The sequence below is a fragment of the Aythya marila genome, assembly GCF_965140915.1.
Source record: "Aythya marila genome assembly, chromosome: 8".
Taxonomy (NCBI): Eukaryota; Metazoa; Chordata; class Aves; order Anseriformes; family Anatidae; genus Aythya; species Aythya marila.
The window spans coordinates 29,018,824-29,043,309 of NC_139049.1; the positions used below are offsets into that span (position 1 = coordinate 29,018,824).

General features: G+C 38.6%; 1 protein-coding gene across 4 annotated transcripts in view; it reads left to right on the forward strand.

The window, feature by feature from the left end:
* Nucleotides 1-24,486, forward strand: part of FGGY (FGGY carbohydrate kinase domain containing) — a 179,559-nt gene that overhangs the window by 121,082 nt on the left and 33,991 nt on the right. For all 4 annotated transcript variants that reach the window (XM_082766574.1, XM_082766575.1, XM_082766573.1 and 1 more), the window contains exons 9-12: nucleotides 11,917-12,024; nucleotides 15,372-15,433; nucleotides 20,463-20,610; nucleotides 22,253-22,327. In XM_082766574.1, coding sequence (XP_082622700.1) covers nucleotides 11,917-12,024; nucleotides 15,372-15,433; nucleotides 20,463-20,610; nucleotides 22,253-22,327 — 393 coding nt within the window. The remainder of the gene's footprint in view (nucleotides 1-11,916; nucleotides 12,025-15,371; nucleotides 15,434-20,462; nucleotides 20,611-22,252; nucleotides 22,328-24,486) is intronic.

A 24,486-nucleotide genomic window follows, 5' to 3' on the forward strand; every position in this document is an offset into this window, starting at 1 on the left:
TTTCTGTTGTTACAACATTGGGTAGAGCTAGTTCATATTGTGATGAACTTTCAGGGATTTAATTTACCATAACAGCAAATTGTAGTGTTCTAAAGTGAATATTTAAAATGGCCTGCAATTAGTTATCTGTGCTGAAAGATTTATAATCTTCACATAAACTGGCATTTTGTGACAGTGAGTATCTATCATTGGAAGAGAAGTAAAAATAAATGGGTGGTATAAATTTCCAGCTCATTTGAAGCCCTATATCCCCAGTGAGCTATTGTTATGAGAGGCATCGAAGTAACTGCTGTGAGTCATGGAGCAGCATTGCTTTAGAAGAGTACATAATAGCATTTCAGCACAGGACACAAGCAGAAGCTATCATGTAACCAGACAACCTTTCAGTCCATTTATCAAAACACTTCTAGTTCCCATTTCAAGGAAGGCGACATAGTAAATATGAGGGAAAAAAAAAAAAAAGGAAAAAAGAAAAAAAAAAAGAAAAGGTTAATCTGTATATCTGTATCCAGACATTTCATGAAGTAAAACAATAAAACAACTCAGTGCATTACTGGTAGTGTTTAAGTGCTTAGCAAAAAAAACTTCTGAATCCATCAGGGAAGTGTTTTTTTTTTTGTTTTGTTTTGTTTTGTTTTTTTTTTCTTTCTGTTTTGGACCTTAAAAACAATTTAACAGATTAAAGATTTTATTTATTTATTTTCCTCTGATTTATATGAGAAACCTTGGAATTTGGAAAAAGAAAAGAATAATATACTACTGTGTGCCTGTTGTATACATACCCAAGCTGAAACATAAGATACTCTTAGTGTTAGTGGATACTGATAAAGGGCAGAATTAAATGTATATGAGCATTCAGGCCTGGAACAATCAGAATTCATCTAGTTTAAACGTTTTGTTTCGAAGCTGAACATACGGTTAGAGTCCCTGATAAGACATTAAAAGTTCTTGCATCTTTGATTTAGGGAGATGGAAATGGTGAACTGTGAATGAGCCTGGAATGATTGCCCATGAATTCATTCTTATTTAACTTCTTCCAGAGCCGAGTCTCTCAAGTTGTCCCAGGCTTGGCTCCAAGTTTGCTTCCTGGAATAAACACAGAAGGTTAACCTCACACATAAGGAATAAAAATATACAGGGGTGCAAATTTTCTGTTGAGGACAACAGCTTTGTTCTTGCGTGTCTGAGGCAACCCAATGCAGAGGCAGTTCTAGGCTAGGATGCTGTGCTCTGACTTCTCTCACAGCGTTCTCATTGTGATCTTGTGGAGACCTATCTCACAGATGATTCCAAATGCCCTGTTAACCTGGAACCATTCTCTCCTTGTAGTGCTACAGAAGCTGTTCAATCAGCTGGCTCCAGCCTCTCTCAGGGGTCAGTTCTCAGGTCCTGGGACAAGTGTCTCAACCAACAGCCAGTTCCCCGTAAAACTTCTGTGTACAAATAAAACAGCATCATTCTTCTACAAAGAAAACAGTTGCATCTAGCCCTCCAACACCTTTTTAGTTTATGATATCTTTTTAGATCAACTGTTGAATCACAGCCTCCACAGTCTGTTCTCAGGGATCCTTTTCTGCTTTCTTAGCCTTTTGCCTGTTGCTCAATTTCAAAGACAGATCTTGCTACCCTTATCGTGGGTTTGTGGGTTTCAGTTCTACCTGAATAGCATTCACAACTTGTCTCTTTATAACAGGAATCTCAGGATCTGACTTCCAAGGTGGTAGTGCTACCTAATCCCAAGCTGCCATCATCTTCCACCACATGTGAAGTTAGTGACCCTGAGTTCTGTAGGACCTCATGGGTACATCACCCACAGGAATGCACATGTGAGTCTGCTGATCACAGTGAGTCAGTAAAATCATCACAGAGCCACCAGGAGTCAGCTAGCAGAAATCTGCCAGCTCTCTGCAGATCTCATGGAAAGTTGAGAAGTAGATATAACAAAGTGCCAACAGGTGAGAAGAATTTGATACAGCTCTTCCAGCCTGTGCTTTGAAGAAGCCAACTACCTGACACTCAGGTCTTGTTACAGCTCCCATCTTTTGCAAACTGCTGGCAAATTTCGGTAAACAGTTGACACGGGACTGGAGGAGCACATTGTTCAGATGTGGTCCTCTCAGCTTCAGTTGCCAGAGTATTCTTGGGTAAGAGGAATATCAAGTGGCTAAGAGATCCGTTGCATCTCCTAACACCGCCTTGCATATTTTTTCCATGGTGCACCATTTGCTTTTAAATAGTGGGTTGGGGATCACAGTGTGCTTGTGATATCTCTATTTCTGTTCACAATGCCTTTATTATGGCATAGAGAGAAGGAAAATGGTTGCAGGCTGTCTCTGCTTTTATCACAAAGTACATGGGGGGACAGTCTCCTTACGTAGAGCTTGGAGAAGGATTTGTTTGAATGGGAAGGAGCTGCAAAGACAGTCCTGGTAGCCTTGTGAAAGTTCAGTAGCTAAGAATTGTACGTGTTTGGATTTCAGTCTTGTTTCTGAACTGGAGCACCCATTCTGTTTGTTCTGTCCTTGTACGGGGAAAATATGACTGGGGAGGTTTAATGCAGCCCTAAATGTAGTGAGCCAAGCTTAACTTTATTAAAACTGAGTTGCCTTGCTCTGATCAGGTAAGCAATATACAGTGAAAATAAGATGATGTATACTCACCCTATTGGGTTTAATCATGCTTGAAGATTTTTTTCTCTTTCTGTCTCTCATTTTACTAAATCTTCTCTTGGCTGAAAACCAGATTTATAAAAGCACGTTTTCTGGCAGAGAAATGATACTTTATCAACATTTCACCACTTTAAAAACATAATAAGACAAATGAAAAGCATTTTATTTCCAATATCATTTTATTCTTTTATTTTTTTTCCCTACTTCTATGTTTTTCCGTCTTTTATATATACTGTTTCAACCTTGAGTTTTGCAGTGGAAAGAGAAGTTGTCAAAAGTTTACAGCAGGAGAGGTAGGTATCATTCTTGCACTGTATTTCCCCCTCAGGAAAATGGTAGAATTTTATAATGTGAAAAATATTACTCTATTTAAAACAGATCTCAGTTGTCCAGGTTTCCTGGTTAATATTGGACAATTCTCTGAAGGGTGATATCATTGCAAGCTTCTTTTATAAGATTCATAGTTTAAAAAAAAAGAAAAAAAAAAAAAAGAGAAATTATTTTAAAATCAGCATAGACAAAGCAATGGACTTTTTTGTAATCAAGTTATTAAGAGCATGGACATGTGAAGAAATTAACTGAATAATCTGTAGCCTGTATTTGCACGATGTTGGCGACTGCAGTAGCACTCCTGGCCCTGGTTTCCTCTGGAATGTGCAAGGTTGCTGGGATTTGTCCCGTGATACGCCGCAGAAAGATGATGAGTAGAGGTGGTTTTTGCCAGGCAACTGACCTCCTATTTTTGTCCATAATCATTTCTTCATGTGGCTCTACCCTAAGAGGTACTGATACCACACTTACCATTGGCTGAAAACTGATGCGACATACTGAGAAAAACATGAAATACCCAGAGTCAGCTCAGCTGAAGAGGCTGGATCTGGCTGGTATCTAAAATTGGGCTGCCCTGTAGAGAAGTCTGTTACTCTGTTAAGGAGTACAGTGAGTTACTTTAGCCCTGCAGCATCCTTTGTCAGAATGTTTTCTCAGAAACACAACTTCAGACTGGCTTCTGGTGGCAGACCTCCAGAAAAGCTGCTTATACAAGTGCAGCCCGTGACCTGTTACATTCCCAGCTCTTGGCAAGAGCCTGATCTCTTGAATTTGAAAAGGTAAAAGAAAATATAGCTGAATAAAACAACTGTAAATTAAATTTTGGGTAAGTGAGGGAAACAATTACTATCAGTTGTAAGTAACATTTTAGTTGATGTCTTTAACTGGTTTATGAACCAGGTTCCTCTGGTTGGGGAAGGACCCCAAACCCTGCCTTATAGTTTCTGCTGATGGATTAGTTTTAAACAATAAATGTAGGAGTGTGTAGTCATCACCCTTGATTTAGGAGCATGTCTAATAAAGTTGTGTCCAGTTCTCAGCTTTTGAAGTGTGTGTGTGGAGGTTGTGTGAAGTTCTTACAGACAAAGCTCTGACTGCAGGAGCTGTCTTTAGGAACTCATTTATTCCCTACATTTTAGGAAATAAGGAACATGGGCAGACAAATTCCTTTCTTCTTTCTTACCCAACAGTAATGTCCCACATTTGAAGAGGTGTCTCTTACCTGTATGGACATATGCTATAGGTACTCGTTACAGACACATGAAGGCTAGGGCTGACAGACTTCCTAGGGGTTGGTGCCCAAGTCTGGATTTGGATACCTAACCAACGGGCTTCACGTTCTGTGCTCCTGAGCCAGTAGTCAATAAGAAACGTGGCATTTTGAAAATCAGACTACTTATATAAGTGTCTAACTACAAGTGTGAGCCTAGATCTTCAAGCACTGTAAATTGGCATAGCTCTGTGGAAGTTGATGGTTAATATGCAGGTTTGAACAAGTTGAGGCTTTGGCTCCCAAGGCTAGAAGCCCAGGTCCAAACGACTTTCTCTTTGTACATAAAAATATAAGTTAAGTACAAGTTGAAATAACCAACATTATTGTGATTCAATGCATTCTTTTATTAAAAATTATAAGATTAAAAAAAAAATAAATCAAATACCTTTCCTTATTTGGCCTTGAATAAAAGTCTCACAGTGGAAATGTTTAACAATCTCAGTGGAGGTTTCCTCTAATTAATTCTTGATAGATATAGAGCCAGGTTGAGCAGTATATTATCCCATTGCATAAGTCACCTGAAATATTTTCAGAGATGAGGCAGTCAAGTTGCCGTAGGAATGTTTTGTTTTTTTCACTGGGTGTTAATCACATACCTTGTTTGGTGTGTAGTGTGTAGATCAGTCAGTGTTCTGAGGAAAATTCAGAAAATCAGAACTATTTCTGTGTGCCTGTCATTCAAATTCTGCTGCTTTTCTTGTATGGGTTGCTATTTTGAGTAATAGCTCACAGTAGTCTCTATAAATGTATCTGCTTCTCCTACTCTAGGTTGTACTGTAAGTTTATTTGGCAAATAACTAAAGCAGGGATTGAACTGGAGTTCCAGCTGCAAATTGCCATTAGAAAATTCAGATCCCAGTCTGCATTTTCAGGCAAACTTTCTGTATATTTCTGATTCTGGTCATTTTTACTTAATGCAGGGTTGTGTTTGGTTTGATTTTGTGAAACAAATTTGTGATTTTTAGTAAGCATCCAGGTTACTTTGATAAACCCATGACATAGCCTTGGCAACTAATGATGGTGTCTATGTTCATCAAGGCATTTACACAAGTGATTTCATGATATAAGCCAAAATACTTAAATCGTCAGTAAACAAATTCCCAAGATTGTCTGTGGTTGGATGTGTTCAGGCAGAATCCTTAAGTCCGTGTTCCGTGTGCATGTGGTCTCCGCTCAAGTAACTTCCATGCTTTCAGTGGGTTAAAGTTAGCTCTGTGCAAAAATGGTTGTGGCATAGTCTTAATGTCATTGTAGAGCAACTCCATCCCTGTGGGCAGCCCATGGAATGCCAACCTGTCACAGGGAAGAGAGCTATGGGACGTGCCACCACAAGCTGTGCAGCTACATAGCAGAACGCTGATTGCCAGAGGATTTAAGCTTGAAATATAATTAAATAAATTACTGGTGCTATATGACATATAGGAATCGGAATATCAATAAATTTTAATTGTCCTGAAACACATCTTTTGTGTTTCAAGATCTTATTTTCTTAAATTTATTTTATAATCAAGCCAAAGATTGAATGCTGTTCTGTGTTTAATTACTGCTCATAATATGTATCATAGATTATCCCGAGTTGGAAAGGACCCCCAAGGATCATTGAGTCCAACTCCTGGCTCCACACAGGTCTACCCAAAAATTCAGACCATATGACTATGTTTTAAGAGGTTGGCTGAACTCATTGCAATCTCAACCAAGAGAATTGCCCCCAGGGTGATGGGGAAACCTAGTTTTAAACCCATTTAGTGCTTGAGAAATAATGCCAGGGTGGCAATTGTAGAGTAGGCATCACTATTCTGAAAATACAGCTGTACACCCCAACTCTACACAGTTAATATATGTCTCCAGAAAGTGCTGTTATTAAATCATACATTCAGTAGCTATTAATATGACCTGACTTTGAACCAGAAGCCTAGAAATGAAACATTCTTGGGTTTCCCTTTGAATTCTCTCTCTCTCTCTCTCTCTTTTTTTTTTTTTTTTTTTTTTTTAATACGAATCTCTTTCATTCTTTGTCAGAGAGTTGTGGTGAAATAGCTATATAAGACCCATCTGTCAACAGAAGCAAAATGATACAGATTTCTTAATACAGGATTTTGTGCATCAGTGTAAACCCCCTGAATTGAATGAATATCAGTATTCTCAACCCACAGGCAGTCAGAAAGTTTGAAAGTTAAACATCTGCAAAGAAGTTAATGAAAGTATTTGACTTGTCAGTGATCAAAGTCCAGACATGCAAAGAGTATTTACTGGTTGGTGACTGATACAGTGCTATTCCTTGTACTCGCTTCGATTGTTATTTTCTTTCATACCTATCTTAGCATAACAAAAGCAGCTGTTATTCTGAATTTGTGGCTATAGAAGTTGATAATTGAAATGATTTTCTAACAAATTTTCTGACCTAGCTTCTCACTAGCAAACAGTTACATTAAAGTAATTGTGACGGCAGAATGAAGGCTTAATTTTGCTTTTGTGTAGGTGAGTGTAAATCAAGAATAGTTCCACATAAATTTGATTTTATCTCTGTCATAATGCAAGTAAATAGAGAAGCTGATATGGATACTAGAATGTTGACAGGTATCAGAGGCCCAATGGCCTTTTTTAGGAAAAAGAAAAGAAAATGGAAGATGTGTATTATATAGCAGCGTACCCTGTTAATATAAAGGTTTACTTTTCAGGTAATAGCCACGTTCTCCAATAGCAGTGTTTTACAGAATTTAACAGCAGCAGAAGGTGTCATCTAAGGAAGAAAATTGTTCGAATTCATGCCCTCTCCAGCACGGCCTGTTTTATTTTATCTTGTCTCTGATTACCGTTAACATTTACACAGAACTGAGGAGGAAACACAAGCATGTGCCTGAACGTTATGGCTAGTCTAGCAAAACAAAGCTAAGTAAAACAAATCTCACATTGCAACTCGCTCACTTTATGGAATGGCTGTGTGCCTAGGTGATTCTCCTCTCTGAAGGTCTGCGTACTGTTCCCCTCCTTGTCCCGCATGACGGTGCAGAAAGCTGAATTTAGCTTGGATTAAATGCATGGACTCCTTTGATTCCCTTACATGAGCTGTAAGTTAGCCTATAAGTAGAAAGCACGAGCTTGTTTTGACATAAATTTTTACAATAGAAGTGGATTTTTTCTGTTTTTTGGTGTGTGTATGTTTGGTTTTTTTTAGCCCTTCCCATTTGCCTCTCCCAAAACTAAATTAAATATATTACAGCTCTCATGTTAGTGACATTTAAACAGGTTCTTTCATACTTTAGCTTATTCCTATATAGCCATTATATATTTTAAAGACATTTTTCATTTCTGTGGGCTGCCAGATGTGCTGGTGATACCTTCTGATCTTAGATAGTTTGACATTGATTTTCTTAGCACACGCCAGGGTAGAAATCTGGTCTGTAACTCATCCAAATGATCTATTCATAACAAAAAGTGCCTTCTGGCAGTTGCACCACAGCTGAATACTGTTAAACTGAATTCATCATTTCATTTGTTTCTGATTGCTCTATATGTTTACATATCTTACATATTAGTATGATCTTTTGTAGAGCACACAGTGAGGTTAAATCCTCCCAGATAGAACCTTTTCCTCCTTCTTTTCCCTTTCAGATGTTGAACTTCTCTTTTTCCATTTAAATGAACAGAAATCTTGGAACTGTTTTAATGCTCGTCTCAACAGAAATGAAGGGCTAAGCGAGTAGGAATGCACATGTTGGGGAGATGAGGAAAGGTGATCTCTTCCTGCACAAAAGAATTCTTCCCTATCCACAGCTCGAATAATCGTGAGGAATTGCTTGTCAGGGAGTATAACACTTCTGTAAGTAAGCATTGTTATAGATGGGGCAATAGTCCCTGTGTGAATATTTTCAAATGAAATATTTATAGATGCTGCTTATGACTCAAAATGTGAATAGGTTCAAATGCTTCTCATCTCCCATCTTCAGATGCCTGCTGCAATAATTGTGCAGAGTGCATTCTGACATCTAGCAGAGGGCAAATGACTTTACCCTCCCTGTGTTCCAGTTTCTCTATATGTAAAAAATAATAAACGTTAATATGCCTCACAATAAGAGTGTGTTACAGGATGGGTTTAAGTTAAATAGAAGGAAGAAAATCTGAGGCTCCTTTTGAATACAAATTTTTACTTTCAAAGAAGGATGTCATCTCTTATTTGCTTTAAAAATAAAAATCAATTGCCCATAAATCTAAAACAGATGTTGTTTTTCTACTAAAAAGATTAAGGATTTTCTTAAGCTCATTAAAGGAAAAAAATGACACCACATTGATCCATCTATATCATCATAAGAATGTCTAAAGGCAGTAGAAAACTATGAAAAGGACATGGTGTTAGTGGAATAAAAATAACCGAGTCTGGCAAACTGGGCAAACCTAAAACTTTGGGTTCTGCGGCAAACTTTGCACAATTTCTCCAACCTTACGCTTATGTCTGGTCATGTGTTTTAGTGGGATTCAGTGGTATGTATACTCAAATAGAATTTAGACTTGTTATTATGAAAATACAAATGCCAGCTGCTACATGGCTTGAAAAACCTAAGTGTCATCCAAATTATTTCAAGGAGGGGAAATGGAAACCGTTTGCTATCTCTTGCGCATGTGTTTGCAGAAGAATGTTCACCCTATTGCTTTTCAAAGAGGTTGTGCCTGGTTTTGGGAGTCTGTTACTTCCCAATTTTCTCACCATGCACATCAAAAACCAGAATTAAGATACCTGCCATGGTGTCTGCAAAATGTGGATTAAACTTTTTAAGTGAAAGGAGGAAATAGGGAATTTAATGATGCCACATACAGTACTAATAAATCTGAGCATGACAGCCAATGTTCTTTATTTTGGTTGGGAGTTCTTAGAGATGAAAAAAAAATGATTACCTAGTATCCCACTAGCAACGTCCATCAAATACAGAGCTCGTTTGCTCTGCATACGTGTTGAAAGTTTGCTGGAACGTGTACAAATGGTACTTCAGTAGGAAGATGATAGGAAAGGCTCAGTGTAATTTGCAAAGAGCCTGCATGGAAATAACCATACTGGCAAATTCCTGTGAGTCCCCAAAATACCAGGACAGTGCCGGGTCCAGGGGCACTTTGGTCCTTTAATCAGTATAACCTTTTACTGTTATCGGACACAGAACAATTTGGTAAATTGTGGAGCAATGACAGAAGAAAGATTTTTTTTTAAGTGTACCATCCTTATTATGCCTTCTTATGTGTTCATAAAGCATCTTTGTACCTTTAATATCCATAGAATATTTGGTCTTTTCACACTATGCAGCAGTTGAATTTTAAGCCTGATACATCCGGTGGAGCTAGATTCACAAATCACAGTAGATTATAGAGTACTGCAAAGTTTACTGGATCAAAAATACTTTGAGAGGACACTTCAAAAAAGCAAGCCCCTTCTGCCCTAAAAGTTATTCCCTACCTATAGAGAGATGGGTTTTGTCCATGGCCATAGGAGGACAACGAGACAGGATGCTCGGGTCCTCAGCACACTTCCAACACCGGTTCAGAGCAGACAGCAATCAGCAATTTTGACCTTATGCAGTGTTCTCAGTAAGGTCAGTGATGTGGAATTGGTTTAAAAATCAGCTTATTTTAGGATTTTAAATTTTAGAAACATTTAGTGAATAATTTCTGTTGCACTTCATTTTGTTATTGAAATTGTAAGAGAAGGCTTGCCCAATAGAGGTGTTGAAAACTCCAAGCTGTATTAATTTGTAGTTTTAAGAGAAAACAAAACAAAACCAAATGTCTTTGCAATGTTTTTGACGTAGCTTTGTCCACTTGGAGTCATAAATGCCTTTTTAAATTCAGTGCAGCTATTCTTGCTCTTTAATGGGTTTAGTCAGCCAAAACGTTACGCAGACACACAGCCACATGTGCACGCATACATCTGTAGCGAAAGTAAGACAGGGTACCAGAGCCGATAGGGGAGAATTGGGCAAGATTCTCCTATTTGTTAGACACATTCCAGAGAAAAATCAGGATTGCTTGAAATTTTAAGGATACGTTTTGAGAAACCGGTTCTCATTGCTTTGTTCTTCTACTTTAACATCATGACAAGAATCAGCTGTAATGCAATTTGGTGGCTGGAGAAGACTATTGTTTGTGCAGAAACCTCCCTGCTGCTGGTATATTTACTAAACATGTGGGATGCACAAATGCCAGTAAACTGCATCTTAGCACATATTCCCCAGTTGCTAGCAAAAACTGTCTTTAAAGTTCGGCCCATTTAAATGTAAGGAGAATGTGCATTGAGTTTAACAGAAACAGGGCTGAATTTTTATTTACTGCTCCTTAACTATTTTGACATGAAATTCTTGCCTTATTGAAATTAACAGCAAACCTCAAGCATCCTTTAAGAAGTCTAGAATTTTGCTAAAGAAGACAAAGGTTTAAATATAAAAAAAAAGCATTGTTCTGTTCGTATAATCATAGAATAGTTTGGGTTGGAAGGAACCTTAAATATCTAGTTCCAACCCCTGCCATGGGCAGGGAGGCCACCCCATAGATCAGGCTGGCCAGGGGCCCATCCAGCCTGGCCTTAAACACCTCCAGGGATGGGGCATCCACAGCTTCTCTGGACAACCTGTTCCAGAGCCTTAGTACCCTTATAGTGAAGAATTTTCTTCTGCCAGTCTGACCTCAGGTCTGGGATTGCCCTGACCCAAGTGCAGCACCTTGCACTTGGACTTGTTGAACCTCCTGCAGTTCACATGGTTTCTTTCTGGACTGGAATGTAAGTCTAGAAAATCTGTCTAGTCTTTTGAAAGTGGAACGGGTTTAGCAGGGGAAGGAAAGCGCCTTTCAACCTTACAAACAGCTAATAGATATCTTCTGAAGTAGAGAGAGGAAATGAAGTAGTGTCTCCCACATCCTGAGCAATGTAGCTACTGAAGGGTTGTATAGGAAGAAGCCATCGCTGTATGTGGGGATAGCACATCAGTTCCTGAAGGGGAGTGCTTCGATACCTGCCTTAACGAAAGGGCTCACAGATATGAAGGAACGTTTCATGTAATGCTAAACCAAAGCATCAGAATCTAAAGCTGACCCAGGCAAGTATTTCCTGTTGGCTAGGACAAGCAAATCCCCTTTCATCCAGGCCAGTTTTTCAGTTTCCACCCAAGGCCCCTGCCTGGGAGCTGGCAGCTCGTGGGGGAACCTCTCTGTGTGCTGGATCCCCCCTTGAGTCTCATCTCTGAAAGCATACAGGAGGAGCGCTCTGTAAACACTGGTTACTGATAATGTTAGCTGTGTTTTCTGATGACTGTCTAACACAGGCTGTTTTACCCAAATGTTCGTTTTAGCTAAGGTGTTTTTCTGGAGAAGCAAGGCATTTGCTCTCTCCATGTAAAATACAGCTCCTATTCCTGAAAGTTTCTTCTTTGGCTTGTTGTGTAAATGGGTGTGAGTGGGAGAAATAGGAGTTGTGCAATCAGTAGCTGCAGCTGTGTTGTCTAAAAATGATGCCAATGATGACATATTTCTCTATATTCTCCGTAGAGTAAATCTTTACTTATACATTTCCACTCATATTGGTAACTTCAGAGCAGAAGCAAAAACTGTTTTCAGTATTGGACTTGGACAGGTAGTTTGGGTCACTAAAGCTATTTCTTACTTTTCCAGGTCAGTGAAACACCCATTTTTGTGCCTGGTGTTTGGGGACCTTATTTCTCTGCTATGGTACCTGGACTGTGGTTGAACGAAGGAGGTCAGAGTGCTACAGGAAAACTGGTAAGTGCATAGAGACACAGACCCCAAGATGGGAGCTAACTGTCATCATTTGGGATAGCTTCACTGCCAATTAAGCCAGAGCTTTGCCCAAAACATCTTTACAAGATCATAGGAAAACCCATGCTACTGAAAGCAGTAAACAATAAGGTGATTGCTCTGTCCTTACAGACTGTTCATTTTCATACTAGTAGGGAATTATATATGGGGCAGACCACTAGGGCATGTCTTCCTTTTATGATGATTGTGATGACTTTTTTATATAATTTTAGAGGCAAATAGGCATTCATTCTCTATATTAGCAGGAGGCTGAGATAGACTTCGAGATAAAGAAAATTACACATTTTGTTATATAGAACATTTGTACTCATTCATTGATGAGTGTAAATGAAAGATGTATTGTATGGACAGAGTAGTAATATATTGACATGCTATCCTATCTATATCTGTTCTATCCCTTGAGTACAAAGAGTCTGAGTGTATTAGGTTAATTTAATTTATCAATAAAAATAAAATTAAAAAAAAAACAACATAGTGGATCCTGTAAAAGTGAATTGTCTTATCTCCAGGGAGGCACTCAATACTAAAACACTAATGTCAAATTTAAAGAAAGTCTAGCTGTGTAAAACAGTATTTAGGTTAAATGTTGGCTGCTTGAGTCCTAAAGTGTCAGCAAGAATTCGATGCCTGCTCAACCCCAAAAGCTTCTAAAGCTCTCCATGTGGCTCCCTGCTCGCTCAATGCTGACCAGCCCTGAGCAGCAAGGTGCCAGGATCCTGTTGAGAAACTACAGGAAGCAGGGCCCAGTCCTGCGGGTGTTCTCTGTAAGCTCATGAAACATACAGGTGGGTTTGGCCTTTCACAAATTGCAGGCATAATTGCTGTCTTACTCAGACCGAACACCGCCTACCTCTTAAAAAGCCTCGTGATGCGAGTACCTGTCCAGGAAGTAGCGGAGTCGGGCATCACTGCATTTACGCATTCCATATGAAACAATCACTGAACAAGGAACAAAAATAATCCTGGATCAGGAAGCTCAGACACACCCTAAGCAGTGAGCTATGACTTGGTGTTCCCTCCCGTGTGCGGTCCTTGGCCACGTGAGTCTTAAATTCCTGTCTGCACAGTGTCACACCTTCAGGGGGAGAGTCAGCCCTCTTCCTCCCCTCCAGCCTCCAATCCTCATCCCAGCACCTGCCTACCCTTAGCCTCGTGGCTACAGCACTCTCTCAGTAGGTAGGATGTGTATGTGTTAAATTTTTCAGATTGAGTTGGGGCTAGAGCCGAGGTGTCCCATTTTACAGGTTACTGCTACAACCAGAAGTAAAATTTAGTTACTGCTCACGACAAACCACTTCAAAAGGAAAACAAAATCTTGTGCATTACTTTGTAGGAACACTTTGAGAGATGTCTCTATGTATTTAACCCAAAGTGGGTGGAGACATTAAACTAAGCTCTAGAGAGGATATAGCAAGTCAGTGTTCTCTGTTAGCTGGCGTATGGTTGTTCCCCACTGAAAATGTACTTTGAGCTTTATGTTAGGACATTTCAAAAATTTTCAGCAATTATTGGATTCCATTCTAGTACCGGAGAACAAGGTGCTCCTGAGTCATTTAAGAAATTGCTGGAAAAATGTATATTCTTGTTAGGATGCATAGAAGAAGTCAACTGTAGTAATATTATGTTAGGTATATTAGGGAAGCTATCTTACTGAAACATTCTTAGAATCTTTCATGTGGTTTTGTTGAGGTTGTATGTACAGCAAACACATGGGGAGCCACAGGAAGAAATAGTCTGTGCACACTATCATGGAGGATAGACCACATTCAGCATCACTGCAATTTTAAAGCTATAGTCTTTGTAAGCTTCTGCTTTCTCAAGCTTTTACCATCTGGACATGTTTTGGGATTCTTTTCACTGCTTGGCCTATGCCCAAAGGTGAATTATTTTAGAGCTATCTGTTGAATTTAAAATGCTTCCCTTTAAAAATCTGTAATTATTTTTTTATTGATATAGCTATGAAAAAGTCTGCTGGATTTTGAACATTGGTTCACATAGAGTCCAAATGAAGAACTGAAAACTCTGATTGCTTTAAAAAAGTTTGTGTATTGATTAGTTGGATTTTTGCACTGGACTTTCAAAATTTACAGAAAGAAAGATATTGCATAACAGAGACGAAGGATGTCATGATATCATTACAAACTGTAAAATAAAGAATAGCAGAAAAGAGTTTCTGTATGCAACCCTCATGTGGCCATGTCTTGAATTCAGGGCATTTAAATATCTAACTTTATAACTACTGTAACATTTTTGTGTAAAGTTTTTTCATAGCACAGACATACATATGATACTTATTTATAGATTTGTTTCTGAATTTATGAGCTGCTCCTGTGTTCTATGGAGATTATTCAATATTGCAAATATCAGGCCAAAGCTTTGTTTCTAATGCATGTGCATGTTTGAGTTTTGTCTTTGATGTAAATCTCAGAAGGAACAGGCATACGTTATTTTTATTTCTACATTCAGATGTATATGCTTCATTATAAAAATTTTGCTACACTGGTTAAGGCCTAAACTCATACAGTGAAAAATGAGGTCCCTAATGTTGTTTGCTGTCAGTAGGTATTACCAAACATAGTCGGTGCAGTTGAGTAGCTCTAGTTTTGCTTCCTTAGCTTTTATGGTCACTCTGATGGAATATTATAAAAAGGCCACAAAACCTGCTGAATTAGTCTTAAAAGTCCATGTACTTCTACCTGATACTTTGTTTTGTGAATAACGATAGCCATCCTGGAGCTGAGGAATGTTTTAAAATTTAGTATAGGCAGAGCCTGTATTGAGCTTTTTATAGCAATAATTGCTTGTAGGGGAAACATTTTGTTTCCTGCAATGAGCATATGGAGCATGTATCAGGATGACAACACACCTTGTGTTTTATCTTAACAGTGTGATATAGAAAGATGTAGGGATTTCAGCCAAGAAGATGCTTCTGGTAGAATTCCAGTGAGGGTATGCACTCAAGCAAGAGGGGAGATTAGAGGACATATTCTCAAATATTGTTGGACAGGAAAAAAAATCCATCCTTTCAGCTTGCTGTTCTGACTCAGGAGCGATATGCTTATATGTTGCCTTTTTTTGCTATACAGTTGTTTTTACTTACTGTTCTTAAGCCAAATTGTGAATCCAGTAATGTCAGTGGGAGTTTTGCCATCGGCTTCATGAGGATTTAATACCTCATAAGTAATTTAGAAGCTCTCGTCTTTTTAAAGTTATAAAACTGCATTGCGCGTTTCCAGAACTGAATTTTTAAGAGGTATTCATTCCATAAATGTTGTTTTCCTCTTTTTCAGATAGAACATGTGGTCCGAGGCCATGTTGCCTTCCCGGAATTACAATCAAAAGCCGCAGCCAGGTCACTGTTCTTATTTCTTTGTAACTTGCCTGCCTCACCAATTGATGATACACTCTATTCCCAGCACTGAGAAACTGCAGTGCTCTACACATATTCTGGAACACAAGAATCAACAGAGCGATACTGGTTTGGAAGTATGTACGAAGGCTTCCCAGGTGATTGCTCAGAGCTCAGAGCTTTAACCTCCCCTCGGATACCTTCAGGGTATCTGGGTGGTGATACCAACTTCCTCCTTTTCAGCGTATTTTGTATCCAACCCAGCATATTTCTTGGAACTGAAGCATCAGTGCTGTTCAGCAGAGCATCTTGAGCTAACAATGTGTCTTTATTTGACATATGGAGCTCTGTGGATGAGATAGGGCTTAATTAGAAATAGTTTATTAAATACTTTTTGAACAGTCATGTGAAGGAAAGTATAGCCATGGTATGAAACTCCTGCATGACAGCAAAAATAGAACACAGAAAGCCAGGATAAATTTTCAGTCAAAACTTAATCTGTAGGAGAGATTCGCATGGAGTTCCAGGATTCCTTGAGCATGCGAATATGAGAGATGTAGAATTTTAGTTTGGTCTGCTTTAGAAGTGGATGAGGACAGTTCAGATGCTTCTGTTGGATCTGAACGTTCTGAGACTATTTTGGCTTGGGTTCCTTTTAATATGGTTCACAGCACTCCCATAGAGATTTTAGCTGAACAATTCGGCACATTGGATGAAAAATTGATTCTCTCTTTAATTTCTTTTTCTTCCTTGGACCAAAGAAGGAAACAGAAAATTTTCCCTTTTATCTCCAGTTTATCACTCTGGTCTAAAAGACAAGTGACAGTCCTGAGATATGTATTAAAATTCATGTAGTTACTTTCAGCCCTCCCTGGGGAGATAAAGGTACCTGGTTTCTCTGGATGACCCTTTGATGCTTTATAATGTTCAGTGTCTTTTTTGTTTGCTAAGAACTTGACCAGAATTCCCAGAAATCTATTGGACTTCATTCAGTATGGAATAGATTCATGCTTCCTAGAATTCTCTTTGTTGTTCTTAAAAAAAGAAAATGGGGAAACAAATGTATCTCTGTGTTGGAATAACGATTGATCTGGACTGCTTGTGGGGTGTTTTTTTCCAAAATGTTAGTTTCCAGGCCATTTTTCCTGAACCCCCATATGAAGCACAAGCTTAAGACAAAGAATTAGTTTGGTCTCTAATGCCAGGAGAAACCATTTTATGTGTGTTGCAAAAAAATGAGTATGCAGTTGCCTGCTTGTCTATATTGGGGTCTGATACTGACTGACCACAATTAATTTCATAGTGCTAAGAGTTTAGATTGTGATCTGGATAGGCCACTAAATACAGAATATCGGGAAGAGAAAGCCATGTTATCTGAGGTTGTGGTATCATAACTTTGGATTTGAGTCTTCTGCGGTAAGTAAAACTGTTAAAGAGAACATTGATAAAAAGATTGTAATATTTTATTAAAAGGATTATAAAATTTTTATAAATATTAATTTGTTCAATGTATTTTTATAATGCTTTCCAGATATTACACTCCTAATGAAACGTTTTGATTGCTACAAACTTAGTAAACCAGTTTCTTATTAATTCTGCCATCCCCTTTCTCCCTCTCCTTCTCAAATATTTGTAAAATTTTGGTAATTCCATTTGAATCAACAAAAACCAGGAACTTATTTTTCTCCATATTTGTTTCCTTCTACATACTGAACACAAACTGTAGCCTTATATCAGGGACTATAGCAGTAGCTGTACAAGTGTGATGCATTTTTTTTCGTGAACACTGTTGGCCCAGACTTCGGACTGTGTTTACTTGCATTAAGTCATATACTTAATGAGAACATAGTGTCTCGTTTGGAGGATTGTTGACGATGGTCATAAATTACATGCCTGGAAATCTCAGCAGAATATTTCAGAGTCTCTCTTTTTATTATATTATATTTAGTATATTCTTAGTGTAGAAATTTTTATCTGTCCCGCAATTGCGAAGGGTCATTGAAAGAAAACAAATTCCATGCTTCATGTGCAATTGCTTGTTCCCTTTACTTCCCAAGCAAGGTGCAACACTCAGAAGAGTTGAGCTGGTTTTGTAGTGACAAGCACATGTCTATCTGGATACTTCAAAGAAAAACATCCAAGGTGAAAAATATGTGCCTCTTTTTTTGCGGCCTACTTCTGCCTTCCCAAGCCTGTCTTCCAAGCCTTCCTCTCAGGCTCCCAACACTGAGTAAGTAGGCTCAGCAGTGTCAAACTGCCTGCTGAGCAGCTGGCCTCAGAAACCACACTGTGCAGATTTCTGTTCCTTTGCATATACCAGCAGCAAGAGTTTGCATGCTGCATTTATCATTGTTTCAGCTGATTTGTGGTAACTTGTTAGGGCGTGAGTGGCTTAGATGCGCTTGCCAGAAACCAGCTCCCGATGACCACTTGTGCTGAAGACCAGTCTTGTGTAACCCTCCCAGTCCTATTCCCATGTTCTCTTTTCCCTTCTTTTACTGGAAATGGAGAGGGTTGAGTTACATGAGGATTGTCCGGACAGCTGTAAATTTAGCAGTTGGTCTAACTAATTGACATACTCGGTGAACATCAAAGCTTCTTTTTTTTTCCCTGCAGTTCACTGAGTTGCAGAAATTTCTGTGTAGATAACACATTTGGTCTTCACTCCATATATTGTGTAGGTCTGACATCTACCCATCACATATGGTAAAATCCAGTATGTGTAGTCTAGAGTAGGAAATCAAAGAAATAACACCATCATTTACACTTTAAAATTTAAATACTTACGTTCCCTAAAATCACAGTTTCTAATCTTCTGGTGGAAAAAGGGTCTAACTGTTTGCCATCAAAGATTATGTGCCTTTTGATGTTGAGCTCTGTTTGTCAAGTGCTTCGTTTTGGGACAGAATTTGCTTTCCTTCCTTGATGCCATTTCCCCATCTAATGGCTTCTGAAAAAAAAAGCAGTGAAGTAACACACAATATCTGTCAGCTGTTCTGGTATCTTTCAAGCAGAACATTGTAATATTTGGCAGTTTTCTGTATGTGTAGATTTTTGTAGCCTTTTTTGTAGATTTGAAAATCTAAAATTTCTAGATTTTTTCCTCAAAGATGCATGCTGACACCTTCCAGGATTATTAAACAGATTAAATACCAAACTTTGTTGCTTTTTGAAATCATGCCCCTAATAAGAACATAACCCCGGGCAAACTTGTATTGATTTCTTATTCTCCACTTTCAATATAGTTCCTTTTTAAGAGCAGTAGCTTGTGCCTAGCTCTGCAAACCAGCTCCAGCTGCTGTTGATACCATCTCCTGGAACTGGATAGAAGAAGCTTCAGAGAGCTCATGGCGTAATACTGCAGGCTTGGTAGAAACTGGAGTAGCAGGAAATTAAGGACTTTGCCAATCACTCAGACTCGAACCCACATCTATATATAGATAAGAAGAGAAAAAGGTGTGAAAAAGTGTAATTCCAAGGTTATCTGGATCCTAAGCATAACTGACTGAATTTCAGCTTGTTTTGTGCAGCCCTTGTGTTCTGGTTGTGTCAGAGTGGCACGAATGGCTAACCCTTGCGAGAATAATCAAGCAGCATGGAGATCAGATGGAAGCTGGAATTTCTAGTGGGTTTCTGGTTGAGTGAAGCTTTCCTTTCTTTTTCTTCTCAATGGTCAGACCTTGGATTAGACTGGAAATACAATGACTTTGTCCTTACACATACTGCATATAGCGCAGTCTTTAGGGATGTAGAAAGTAAGGCCACCTCTACACAAGGGGGAAAAAAAAAAGGAAAGGAAAAAGAAAGAAAAAAAAGACTGTGACCTCAAAATTATCATCATTCAGGTCCAGGAAGACACATAAAGCACATTTAAAAGTATGTGAATAATGATGTGAATTAGTTATTTTAATGTCTTCCAAGTGTACTTCAGTTTGAATGATATCCTCTGATAGCATACACATGGTAAGGTATAATTGAAAAAACATGTAGCTGAATGGTTGAATGCAAAGTATAAATATACAGCTGCTAGCAGGTCAGAAGTCAAACTAGTAAAGCATATGCCAAATTCCCTTAGGGATCTCATTAGTGTGTGATTGAATATACATGTAGAGGCTAAATGACTATCACTGTTTGGGTCTACAGTGGATGAGACAATGACTAATCAATTGTAATTAGGGTTAGATGTATTATTGACCCACATGTCTAGAATTAAATGCCCCACTTGGAGATTTCCAAGGAGTTGAAAAATATATACGAATCTGTTTATGATAGTATGAGTGTTTGAAAAAATATTCTGAGCATAATTGCAACATTTTTTAAATGGAATGTCACTAGAGCTGTTGCAAGCCAAAGCATTGAAGAATTCACTGTTAGTCCTAAGATTTCTGGTCGTCCAGGAAAATGTCTGGTGAATGTTGTGGAGCTGGGTGTAGTATCTCAACTTAGATACAATCATATTTAGGCCCATGTTCGGCTCCTCCCTAAAATAGCAGCCACTTGCTTTCTCTCCTCCACCCTTAGTGCTGCATTTTAATCATAACACATACTGAAATAATTATGGTTTAAAAAAGGAAAGCTGAAAGCCTAGTGCTATTGATTAATTGGAGAAATTTTTAAACATGCGTAACTCTCGGCTTTCTTTTCTCCAACTTTCTCTTTCACAGTGTCAGCACCTTTCTGTTACAGACAAGCAGCATCAAAGCCCAAAATATCAGACTACTTGGTCTCGACTAGGGGCCTGTAGGAGATAATGTACAAACTCAAGATCACAAACTTCTAGTATCTTCCCTTATCCTACAGACCTGAGGAATTTGGATCATCTGCTGGATGGACATGGAGAAAGGCATCCCCACTGCCTGCACTCTGCAATGCCACGAGCTTGGCAAGCAGAGACTTTTGTCTTTCTCCCCCTTTGTTTTACTTTTGGGATTTGGGATTCTTTGATGGGTTTTCTGCATTTGATAGTAGTACAAATGTTTTATGTTTGATGAATAACCTCCCCCACTTTTTTTCCAACTTGTTTTTCTTCTAGAGCTCAAAGTATATATACATACTTGAACAGTCACCTGGATCTGATTAAGAAATCCTTGCCTGTGGGTTTCCTCACTGTTGATTTACATGTTTGGCCAGATTTCCATGGTAACAGATCTCCCTTAACAGATCTGACACTAAAGGGCATGGTAAGAAACAGCCTGTCTTTGCAAAGAGGTCAATACAGCGTAAAAAAAAAAAATTCTGGAAGAAGCTTTTTTTTCAATTTTGAACATACTCCTCCTCAGTTATTTAAACTATCCCATAGGATTTGGGTTTCTTGCTGTATTTTGAAGTGTGCTTATGTTTCAGTAGAAAACCAGAGATCATTATAGTTCAGATATCACTACAGCCACATTTATTTTCTAAAAATGAGTGTGTCTCCCAGTATCTTTCCCAGGAATCATACTTCAGAACACTGACTAGCAGTGCTCACACTTGTTACCTCACCTCCCTACCTGATTTTGCATCTCTGCTGTGATGAATTTTAGCACAAATTTGAGTATGCCTACCTGGGAAATGAATGAAACGTTCTCTTGAGAGATTGCTTAATTAAAGAAGATAAATGTTCTGTAAAGGTATTTTATTAGAGTTGCTGGGTGGCAAATTTCAACAGAAACTGAAAAGCTCCTCTGCTTTTTGTTAAAAATGGGCATAGATGGTAAAAAATATGCAGGCACCGTGCTTCATACGTTTTTGTTCAAAGCTAAACCCAATCTTCTGTGGTTTTAAAAATGCTACTTTTGGAACTCAAGGGGCTTGAAATGTTGTGTTCTGCATGAGGAAATTTTCAGAGCATTGCAGTCTGGAACCAGAGAGATTCTTTGCTGGGGAGCTTTTCAGCTGCAATTTAAACATTTGGATGTTTCTTTTTACTGAACGTCAGAGTGGTAGATAGGCTAGGTAACAGGCCAGGATGTTACTGTGCAGGGTCGTAACAGAAAGCTGTCATAAGGGCATAATTGGATGGTATCAAAATGCCTGGTGATTAATGCAAAAACATAAGTCAAAATGTCATCTTGTCCTTGAAGTGAGTATCTCAAGCTACTTTCCAGCATCAAAATTTGCTGTATTTGAGGTTGAGCTATGAAAGGGTAGTTGTAAGCACTGCCACGTATTTTAAACTACAAACAGGGGAAACATTAAAAAATACAGATAGTTTACGTATTTGTGTGGTCCTGTTATACCTGCATTGTTTTATGGAAGAGCCATAGCCTTCAGCAGAATTAGAATTTCCCTTGGTACGGTGGCGCTACACAAATATTGGTAATAGCAGTGCATTTTCTCTGCCACATTTATCGCTGTACTCAGGTCTTGCCTATGCTGATATTAATCCAGAGTAACTACAGTGCAATATTGATTTATGTCAGAGTAAAGGAGGTTAAGATATGGTCTTTAATTATTAATTGTCTTTCAGCGTTAGGGTGCTTGGAAAGGAGAGGGAGAAGTGCTTTTAAAAACTTATTTTTATGTAATAGCATTTTCATATTATTACATTAAATACATTCACAAGCAATGTCTGAGTCATAACATAAAACTGTCAGAGTTAATCTATCTCTAATCCCACACAATATGCTGTTTGTTCTTTATTTCTTTGCAAGGGCAAGAGCAATTTATGTGGTTCTTCCCCAGATCAGGAATAACATGTTTAACATAATATTATGTGTATAGCTTACAAAAATAGGGCTTAGAATTAGCCCTTAAACTTGTTACAACAAGAAACCATAGAAAATAAAGAGTTTTACCTTGGCTGGATTTGTAATTTTATTTATTTTTTTGATCTTTGCACAGGTTGTTGGACTAACATTGTCTCGGGGTCTGGATGAACTTGCCCTTATCTACTTGGCCACGATTCAAGCCATTGCTGTAAGCCATTTTAAGTGCATAAAAGAATAAATGAATTGTCTCATGTTCTGTAGCGATCATTCCCTTCTGCTAAACAGATTTCTAATAATAGCTGAATTCACTTAATGGACTTCTTAAAGGAGCAAGATACTGTTTACCCACATTGGTGAGGGCTCCCTGCTGTATGAGACAGAGTGTGGAGAGCGTGTTCCCCTAAAAAGTTTTTGTATGACAATTCAGAGCCTTTGTGTCTGATGCAGATGTGAGGAAAGAGGCTGATAATTTAAGGGGCAGTGTTGACATCGTGGGCGTGGAACTTGCTTTCCCCTAAGATGCCTGACTTTCAAATTGTTCCTAAATCTGTGGATTTGCCTGTGTTGCCTGGTCAATGAGCCAGAACTGCACTGCAGCAAGTTGGAGTGGGTCAGTGGTTCAGCTGGTAGCTCTCCTGGCTGAATGGACCAGATCTCATTCCTCCCTTGTTGCAAGGCAAGCAGTTGTCTCGTACATGGCATTTCCAGTCTGTGGCTGTGTTTCTGTAAAAGCAGATGAGAGACAATCATTGCGAGAACATAGATGTTTGCTAACATGCAGAGATGGGTAATTTTATTGAAATACTTTTATTTCTGCCATAGTTTTCTCAGATGAGAGACTTTCTGGAACCCACAGTTTCCAGTTCACGAGAAATTCTATTTTGAAATGAAAACCTGGGTCAAAGAAGTTGTTTTGAAACACTGGTGCAGGGGATTTGCAATGAGGCGTGCTATCCCTAGGCATTCGGTGACTGCAGCTGACATTCCTTTGACATCCTTTTTGTGATTTTTTTTTTTTTTAAAAAAAAAAAAGCTTGTTGAACTTGAGGTGTTTTTGCAAAACATTAACAGTTTGATGAATTGGGGAGTTTTCCTGACAAAACTCTGTTCGCTTGGAAAACTTCCAAACTCTTCTACTGGTTAAACAACAACTTTGCTAGGCTGGGTCAGCCATCTGGGATGGAGGGTGGGCGGCTGCTGTAAATTTACTGTGAATTGTACATCTTGTGTGTTAACCCTCCATCTTCAGCAAATAACGTGAGTCTGGGATTGATTCTTGTCACTTTTGATCCTTTTACATCTAGCTTGGTTTACCTGATGCTTCGGTATAATCCCCCAATTTTAATAAGAATGTGTAGGAGAGTTTAAACAATGCCAGCCACTGATACTGCCTTGAAAGAAACTGAAAACAAAACTTCCCAGTATCGAACAGGTGCTCAGGTATTGTACTGTGCTAATGAGGTGGAAACCTTCTCTGCTGGAAATCCTGGGAAAGTCACCTATTATCTCATTGTGCGATACAACTCACGTTTTATTGTAAAACACGAACACTGTGTTTGACTCAAAATTCAGCATCTGTAGATCATTTTGATACTTAATTGCATTGATCATGAGATTTAATATAAAAAGGTCATACGCTGCTTTTCATTGTAAGTTCACAGAAATTGATTTTTCTGTAAACACTACCGAAACGGTAACTAGAAAGTAGACAGAAGTAGACTTGGTTTTCATTTGATACATTTACTAACTGCTGATGTGATACCTGAGAAATTTAATTTTACTCCGAATTTTGGCTTTGTTTTGCTGAAGGAAACAGTTCTTGCTCAGGACAGCCCCAGTCCCGTACCGTTAGCTGTCTTCAATGGGTGCAAGATAGGCTTTAAACCCAAGCAAAAATCTTGTAAAAAGTGTAGGCCTGCCCACAGAATGTTAATCTTTAGTTTTCTTTTCAGCAGGAGACGCTTTTTTCTTTTTTATATAAAATTTGCATTTGAAGCCCCTCAATTTGCATTTTTTCCAATCCAGGATTAAATTAGTTCCCCCCACGGTGAAATAAGTCTGGCTTTAATTTAAATTGCTCTGTGAATACAATTTTCCAGGCAGGTAAACACAAAATAATTTTCACAGCATTTCTCAGGGTCTTTGGCATGTGTATGTTGTGAGAGAAGTTGTTCATAAATTTGAATTTCAGAAGTAGTGGAGGAGAATATCCTTGCAGCTATACATCCCAAAACGCGATGCAACAGTTAGACCAACGAGAACATGATCAGAGATATAATTGTGGCCGTCAAGCCAGTTCGGAGGAGACAGACTCTTTCTTGAGTAGTTTATTTTTCCATAATTAAAATTGCGGCTGTGTGATTTGGA